Source organism: Lipotes vexillifer, unplaced genomic scaffold, assembly GCF_000442215.2.
Source record: "Lipotes vexillifer unplaced genomic scaffold, Lipotes_vexillifer_v1.1 scaffold394, whole genome shotgun sequence".
Lineage (NCBI taxonomy): Eukaryota > Metazoa > Chordata > Mammalia > Artiodactyla > Lipotidae > Lipotes > Lipotes vexillifer.
Window position 1 is genome coordinate 4,392,704 of NW_006791731.1, and position 8,628 is coordinate 4,401,331.

Genomic DNA, 8,628 nt, shown 5'->3' on the forward strand with positions numbered 1-8,628 from the left:
TTTATTTCTTTTTCTTCTCTGATTGCCGTGGCTAGGACTTCCAAAACTATGTTGAATGATAGTGGTTAGAGTGGACATCTTTGTCTTGTTCCTGATCTTAGAGGAAATGCTTTCAGTTTTCCACCATTGAGAAGGATGTTTGCTATGAGTTTGTCATATATGGCCTTTATTATGTTGAGGTAGGTTCCCTCTATGCCCACTTTCTGGGAGTTGTTATCATAAATTGGTGTTGAATTTTGTCAAAAGCTTTTTCTGCATCTATTGAGATGATCATATGGTTTTTATTCTTCAGTTTGTTAATATGGTGTATCACGTTGACTTATTTGCGTATATTGAAGAATCCTTGCATCCCTGGGATAAATCCCACTTGATCATGGTGTATGATCCTTTTAATGTGCTGTTGGATCCTAGTATTTAATGTGTTGTTGGATCCTTTGCTAGTATTTTGTTTAGGGTTTTTGCATCTGTATTCATCAGTGATATTGGTCTGTAGTTTTTTTTCTTATGAGTTTGGGACTGTTCCTTCCTCTGCAGTTTTTTGGAAGAGTTTGAGATGGATGGGTGTTAGCTCTTCTCTAAATGTTTGATAGAATTCACCTGTGAAACCATCCGGTCCTGGACTTTCGTTTGCTGGAAGATTTTTAATCACAGTTTCAATTTCATTACTTGTGATTGGTCTGTTCATATTTTCTATTTCTTCCAGGTTCAGTCTTGGAAGATTATACCTTTCTAAGAATTTGTCCATTTCTTCCAGGTTGTCCATTTTATTGGCACAGAGTTGCTTGTAGTAGTCTGTTATGATGCTTTGTATTTCTGCAGTGTCCGTTGTAACTTCTCCTTTTTCATTTCTAATTTTATTGATTTGAGTCCTCTCCCTCTTTTTCTTGATGAGTCTGGCTAAAGGTTTATCAGTTTTACTTATCTTCTCAAAGAACCAGCTTTTAGTTTTATTGATCTTTGCTACTGTTTTCTTTGTTTCTATTTCATTTATTTCTGCTCTCATCTTTATGATTTCTTTCCTTCTGCTAACTTTGGGTTTTGTTTGTTCTTCTTTCTCTGGTTCCTTTAGGTGTAAGTTTAGATTGTTTATTTGAGATTTTTCTTGTTTCTTGAGGTAGGATTTTATTGCTATAAACTTCCCTCTTAGAACTGCTTTTGCAGCATCCCATAGGTTTTGGATCGTCATGTTTTCGTTGTCATTTGTCTCTAGGTATTTTTTTTTTCCTCTATGATTTGTTCAGTGATCTCTTGTTTTTTTAGTATTGTTTAGTCTCTGTGTGTTTGTGTTTTTTACGTTTTTTCCCCTGTAATTGATTTCTAATCTCATAGCTTTGTGGTTGGAAAAGATGCTTGATATGATTTCAGTTTTCTTAAATTAACCGAGGCTTGCTTTGTGACGCAAGATGTGAAGTGTCCTGGAGAATGTTCTGTGCGCACTTGAGAAGAAAGTGTAATCTGCTGTCTTCGGATGGAATGTCCTATAAATATCGATTAAATCTATCTGGTCTGTTGTGTCATTTGAAGCTTGTGTTTCCTTATTAATTTTCTGTCTGGATGATCTGTCCATTGGTGTAATTGAGGTGTTAAAGTCCCCCACTATTATTGTGTTACCATCGATTTCCTCTTTTATAGCTGTTAGCATTTGCCTTGTGTATTGAGGTGCTCCTATGTTGGGTTCATATATGTTTGTAATTGTTACCTCTTCTTCTTGCATTGATCCCTTGATCATGATGTAGTGTCCTTCCTTGTCTCTTGTAACATTCTTTAAGGTCTATTTTATCTGATATGAGTATTACTACTCCAGCTTTCTTTTGATTTCCATTTGCATGGAATATCTTTTTCCATCCCCTCACTTTCAGTTTGTATGTGTCCCTAGGTCTGAAGTGGGTCTCTTGTAGACAGCATATATATGGGTCTTGTTTTTGTATCCATTCAGCAAGCCTGTGTCTTTTGGTTGGAGCATTTAATCCATTCACATTTAAGGTGATTATTGATATGTATGTTCCTATGACCATTTTCTTAATTGTTTTGGGTTTGTTTTTGTACGTCCTTTTCTTCTCTTGTGTTTCCTAGAGAAATTCCTTTAGCATTTGTTGTAGAGCTGGTTTGGTGGTGCTGAATTCTCTGCTTTTGTTTGTCTGTAAAGCTTTTGATTTCTACGTTGAATCTGAATGAGATCCTTGCTGGGTAGAGTAATCTTTGTTGTAGGCTCTTCCCTTTCATCACTTTAAATATATTACGCCACTCCCTTCTGACTTGTAGAGTTTCTGCTGAGAAATCAGCTGTTAACCTAATGTATGTTATTCCCTTGTTGCTTTTAATTTTTGTTTGTCTTTAATTTTTGTCAGTTTGATTACTATGTGTCTCGGCGTGTTTCTCCTTGGGTTTGTCCTGCCTGGGACTCTCTGCACTTCCTAGACTTGGTGGGCTATTTCCTTTCCCATGTTCCGGAAGTTTGTTTGTTTGTTTGTTTGTTTTTGCGGTACGCGGGCCTCTCACTGTTGTGGCCTCTCCCGTTGTGGAGCACAGGCTCCGGACGCGCAGGCTCAGCGGCCATGGCTCACGGGCCCAGCCGCTCCGCAGCATGTGGGATCCTCCTGGATTGGGGCACGATCCCGTGTCCCCTGCGTCGGCAGGTGGACTCTCAACCACTGCACCACCTGGGAAGCCCTACGGAAGTTTTTGACTATAATCTCTTCAGATATTTTCTCAGGTCCTTTCTCTCTTCTCCTTCTGGGACCCCTATAATGTGAATGTTGGTGTGTTTAATGTTGTCGCAGAGGTCTCTTAGGCTGTCTTCATTTCTTCTCATTCTTTTCTCTTTATTCTGTTCTGCGGCAGTGAATTTCACCATTCTGTCTTCCAGGTCACTTATCCGTTCTTCTGCCTCAGTTATTCTGCTATTGATTCCTTCTGGTGTAGTTTTCATTTCAGTTATTGTATTGGTCATCTCCGTTTGTTTGTTCTTTAATTCTTCTAGGTCTTTGTTAAACATTTCTTGCACCTTCTCGATCTTTGCCTCCATTCTTTTTCCGAGGTCCTGGATCATCTTCACTATCATTATTCTGAATTCTTTTTCTGGAAGGTTGCCTATCTCTACTTCATTTGGTTGTTTTTCTGGGGTTTTATCTTGTTCCTTCATCTGGTACATAGCCCTCTGCCTTTTCATCTTGTCTATCTTTCTGTGAATGTGGTTTTTGTTCCACAGGCTGCAGGATTGTAGTTCTTCTTGCTTCTGCTGTCTGCCCTCTGGTGGATGAGGCTATCTAAGAGGCTTGTGCCAGTTTCCTGATGCAAGGGACTGGTCGTGGGTAGATCTGGGTGTTGCTCTGGTGGGCAGAGCTCAATAAAACTTTAATCCGCTTGTCTGCTGATGGGTGAGGCTGAGTTCCCTCCCTGTTGGTTGTTTGGCCTGAGCCGACCTAGCAGTAGAGTGTACAGGCTCTTTGGTGGGGCTAATGGGTAACTCAGAGCGGGCTCACACCAAGGAGTACTTCCCAGAACTTCTGCTGCCAGTGTCCTTGTCCTCACGGTGAGACACAGCCACCCCCTGCCTCTGCAGGAGACCCTCCAACACTAGCAGGTAGGTATGGTTCGGTCACCTATGGGGTCACTGCTCCTTCCCCTGGGTCCCGATGCACACACTACTCTGTGTGTGCCCTCCAAGAGTGGAGTCTCTGTTTCCCCCAGTCCTGTCGAAGTCCTGCAGTCAAATCCCACTAGGCTTCAAAGTCTGATTCTCTAGGAATTCCTCCTCCCGATGCCGGACATCCAGGTTAGGAAGCCTGACGTGAGCCTCAGAACCTTCACTCCAGTGGGTGGACTTCTGTGGTATAAGTGTTCTCCAGTCTGTGAGTCACCCACCCATCGGTTATGGGATTTGATTTGATTGTGACTGCGCCCCTCCTACCGTCTCACTGCAGCTTCTCCTTTGTCTTTGAATGTGGGATATCTTTTTTGGTGAGTTCCAGTGTCTTCCTGTCGATGACTGTTCAGCAGTTAGTTGTGATTCTGGTGCTCTCGCAAGAGGGGCTGAGCGCACGTCCTTCTACTCCGCCATCTTGAACCAATCTCCACCTCTTATCCACACTCACACGCAGTCAGTAGGAGCCAAGGATTGTCCCGAGTGCTTCACAAATCTTGACTCAGTCCTCCTAACAGCCCTATGCGTAGGTTCTACCGTTACCGCCTTACCGAGAGGAGACTGACCCACAGCAAGCTTTAGACGTCTGCCTGTGTCTTCATCGGTCGTGAGGGGGGAGAGGTGGGATTTGAACCCAGACAGTCGAGCTCCAAGTCTGTCTTTTGACCGCTGTGCCCCGCTGGCTCTGGTCCCCATCCATTAGTCCTGTCGAATGACACTCCTGCAGCGTCCCTGGTCAAACTGAGATGCAGAACCATGGTCAGGCTTGACCGCCCAGTGGCCTGATTTCCTGAGTGTGGGAGGCCGACTGCAGGAGGTGAGACTCTTCTCCAGAGAGCAGGCAGCTCGTCGTGACCCTCACCCACCTCCATGGCAGACGTGCACGTCTCCAGTCTCCTGGGGTCCTGTGCTGTGGGCCTGGGCACCTGCCATGGCAGTCCTATGGGGCGAGCCCGCACCAGCCCTCAGTCTGGTTCCTCTTCCTCCATGGCGTTTTCAGGGCCGTGTCGGCCTCCTCCCCTCCTTCTGCCAGAATGAGCCCTGGGCTGGAATCCTGCAGAGCAGTGCAGAGACAGAACCTGCCTTTTCAGAGAGGCGCCTGGCTGTTCCGTTCCACTGAACAAGCTTTGGGGCGTGCCCTTCACTGAAAATGACATGGTGGCCGCCCCACACCTCGGGGAAGTCCTGACCGGACACAGGAGAAATGGACAGAGGCCACGTAGAAGATGACCTGTGAGCAGACTGGTGTGAGCCACCCTGTCACGTGCTCTTTGTCCCGTAGCCCTGTAATCTAGCCCTGTAGCCCAGGATCTAGATTTTTACACCCATGACCCCACGGAGCATTTACAACCACCCTTGACCGTTGGCATTTTCCCCTTTGTCATTTGGAGAAACTGAGGGGCACTCATTCCAGATCTGATACAGGGCCAGGAGGAGGCTAGTTCTGGAGCAGGGTGGAGGGGTAGAGGTGAGACTCGGAACGGGGTGGAGGCCAGTGCAGGGACTGGAGCGTAGGCTCTGCGAGGTGGGCAGGCCTGGGACAGGGAGCCTGGGAGGCCGCTGTGGTCCTCTCGGCAAAGGGTGACACTGACTCAGACCAAGTAGTCATAGGGACCTGGGGAGAAATGATGGGATTCTGGATATGTAGTTTGAAAATAGAACCAACAGGGTTTGCTGATGGATCTGAGCCATGGAGTGCCCTCCTGAGGCCCCCCCCAGCTTGGACTCGGGCCTGCCGGGCCTTCCTCTGCTCTGTATGGTGCTGGGAGAACTAGAAACATTGGAGAAAAACCCATGTCCTCATGAAGCTCCCCAGGTGGCTCAGGGGTACAGGGCTCAAACAGGTGAAACTGATTTCAAGAAAGAGACCAGGTTTAATCATGATTATTAGATTATGCTTACGAGAAGTTTCAGGTTATTAGTCAGGGGTTCATAGTTTTGTTTTTCACCCGAACCATAACATACCAGCAGACAATGCAGTTAAAAATAAATTTTAGGTTCCCCTTGGCTGTGCTGAAGCCATGTGGGGGACCTGAGACAGAGAAACCAGAACACCTGGGTGGTGTCATAAACACTGTGGCTGGCTCCCTGCAGGGCAGTGGGCTCCTTCCTTTAACCTCGGGGCTTTCATTCATTCATTCATTCCCTTTCTGTTGACTCCTACTATATGGCGTGTGTTGTCCTAGCCACCGGGGTTAAAGAGATGAGCAGTGGAGACAGTGCCTGCTTAAAAGGATGGGGCAGGGCAGGCAAGAAACGGGTGGATGAAATAAATGACCCAAAATGCTTTCATATACTGATCCTAAATGCTGTGAAAAAATAAATAAATCCACATGCCTGAGGATGTGAGAGCAAATGACCAGGTTAGAATCCAGTTACACGTGTGTGTCAGAGAAGACTTCACTGCGGTGATGTCTTTGAACTTGCTTCATTTATTATAGATAGTATTTAGAACAGTGCCTGATGTATAAGTACTATGTAAGTGTTTTACATATCTATAAATTCATTTAATTCTCATAACAACTCTATCAAGTAGGCACTATCATCAGTGCCATTTTACAAATGAGGAAACAGCACACAGAGGTTAAAAAACCTGCCCGAGGCCACACACCTTAAAAGTGACTTGCCAGTTTGGGTGTGGGCAAGCAATAGACAGCCCAGATTTCTGAAGAGTGTTTTAGTAAAGTGTCTCAGGGTAAGGGAGCTGATGAGGTTAAGGGTCAGGATTAAGGAAACCAAAAAGATATCGTGGTGTCCTGGGATTAGCAACAGCAGGAAGCTCCTGCCCGGGGCCTGGATGGCCTGGGCAGGGAGAGGTTGGTGGTTAGCGGAGACGTTGTGTTCTGGAGTCGTGGAGGAGGGAGGGCTTCCAAAGGGCCCTGGCACGTGGAGGAACATGGCCGTCTGGAACCGCAGGGAAGCTGGGAGGGCAGGAGAGTCAATACCAGACCCTTCTCTCTTCCTTCTCTTTGATTTCCGCTCCCGTGGGCCAGACTAACTAGAAGCCAAAGGGCATCGGAGCCCAGGTCAAGAAGTCAAAGGTCAGAGTCTGGGAGTCCAGGTCTGGGTAGAGGGAGGTGGAGCGTGGATATCAGGGCAGATGGAGACTAACCCCATGGAGATTGGACAAGAATGTACCCACCCATCCGCGTGCTCAGTGAATACCTATTTTCTGTGTCACGTTATGTCCCCCACCTCCGTGCTCTGAGGCAGTATTGATCTTGCCCACTCCTGCATTCCTGACACATAGCAGGTTGCTTGCCTGGCACAGAGGATGTTCAGTGAGTATCGTGCAAGGGATGAAAGAATAAGCACATGGATGAGCATACGTTCATTCATTACTTCATTCATTCATTTTTAAAAAATTAATTTATTTTATTTTTTGGCTGCGTTGGGTCTTCATTGCTGCGCGCAGGCTTTCTCTAGTTGTGGCGAGTGGGGGCTACTCTTCGTTGCGGTGCGCTGGCTTCTCATTGTGGTGGCTTCTTGTTGCGAAGCACAGGCTCTAGGCGTGCGGGCTTCAGTAGTTGTGACACAAGGGCTCAGTGGTTGTGGCTCACAGGCACTAGAGTGCAGGAGCAGTAGTTGCGGCGCACGGGCTTAGTTGCTCCATGGCATGTGGGATCTTCCCGGACCAGGGCTCAAACCCGTGTCCCCTGCATTGGCAGGCGTATTCTTAACCACCGCGCCACCAGGGAAGCCCCTCATTCATTCTTAAAATGCAGAGGAAAGTAAAACTTCCTTCCAGAGTTTTCACGGCATTTTGCAAAGGGCTGGAGGGTAATCCAGTGAACAAGACAGCCAAGGTCCCTGCCACCGAATTGCTTTATTCTACTAGGGCTTCAATTTTATCTTCAAGGTGAGAGAGAGTTCGGGTTAGTGGATGGGGTCTCAGACTGGCACCTGGTATCTAGACACAGATGGATTCTGTTTTGCTGCCTGCGGTTTTCAAAGAAGCTGAAACCAGTTAGGGTTTCTGGTCGGTCTCACAGATCAAGCCCCTCCTCACCAGTCCCCTTGTAGTTTCACAAAGGTGCTCTTACCTGCATAGCCCTCGGGTACTTGAGATTTTGACCCCTGGATTAACGTGTGAGTTCAGATCTTCCATTTAATACAGGGTTTAGATCAGCCTGTAAGGTAGATGTCAGTAACACCATTGTAGTGAGGAGGACACCAGGGCTTAGGGATGGGAAGTGCTTTGCCCAAGGCTGACCAGCTGGTGAGGGTCACGGCTAGGCTCTGACTCAGGTTTGTCGGGTCTGAGTCTGCGATCTCCCCTCCCCAGTTGCTCTCTCCTCCCTTGGTCCCATGCAGCTCAAGGGGCCTCTGGTCGTCTCCTCCCCAGGTGTCCATCCGGCTGGACGGCGAGAACAAGGCCGTGGAGTACAACGCTGTGGGTGCCATGAAGGATGCCGTCAGGGTGGTCTTCCGAGGTCCCCGGGTCCATGACCTTTTCAACCGGGACTGGCACAAGGTGGCCCTGAGCATCCAGGCCCAGAACGTCTCCCTGTATATAGACTGTGCACTGGTGCAGACACTGCCCATCGAGGAGAGGGAGAACATCGACATCCAGGGGAAGACCGTGATCGGCAAGCGCCTCTCTGACAGTGTGCCCATCGACGTGAGTACTGGCCTTCTGCAGCCAAGGTCCTGGGGTCACCGGCGAGAAGCCTCAGGAGCCAGGTGCTCCTGATGTCCCCTGCACCTGTGTGTATCATGTATCAAGTCATCACCTTGCACTGTCTTAGGAGGGAGGACCCTGACTCAGAAAACTGCCATATCACCATCACTCATTCATTCACTCATTCACTTAATTATTTAGCCACTTGATCATTTACCGTATATATATTGAGCACCTACTCTGTGCCAAGCACTGTGCTCTGCACTGGGGACACGTGTAGACACATATCTACATGTATATGTAGACAAATCGATGGGCAGAGCGATAGAGTTACACAGCTCCCTGTGAATTGAGACTCTTTCTT

At 47.3% G+C, this 8,628-nt stretch overlaps 1 protein-coding gene across 1 annotated transcript in view; it reads left to right on the plus strand.

Moving 5' to 3' along the window:
- The window catches only part of COL22A1 (collagen type XXII alpha 1 chain), a 253,822-nt gene that overhangs the window by 49,585 nt on the left and 195,609 nt on the right, over positions 1–8,628 (plus strand). Inside the window, exon 6 of the mRNA XM_007464595.1 lies at positions 7,989–8,264. Coding sequence (XP_007464657.1) covers positions 7,989–8,264 — 276 coding nt within the window. The remainder of the gene's footprint in view (positions 1–7,988; positions 8,265–8,628) is intronic.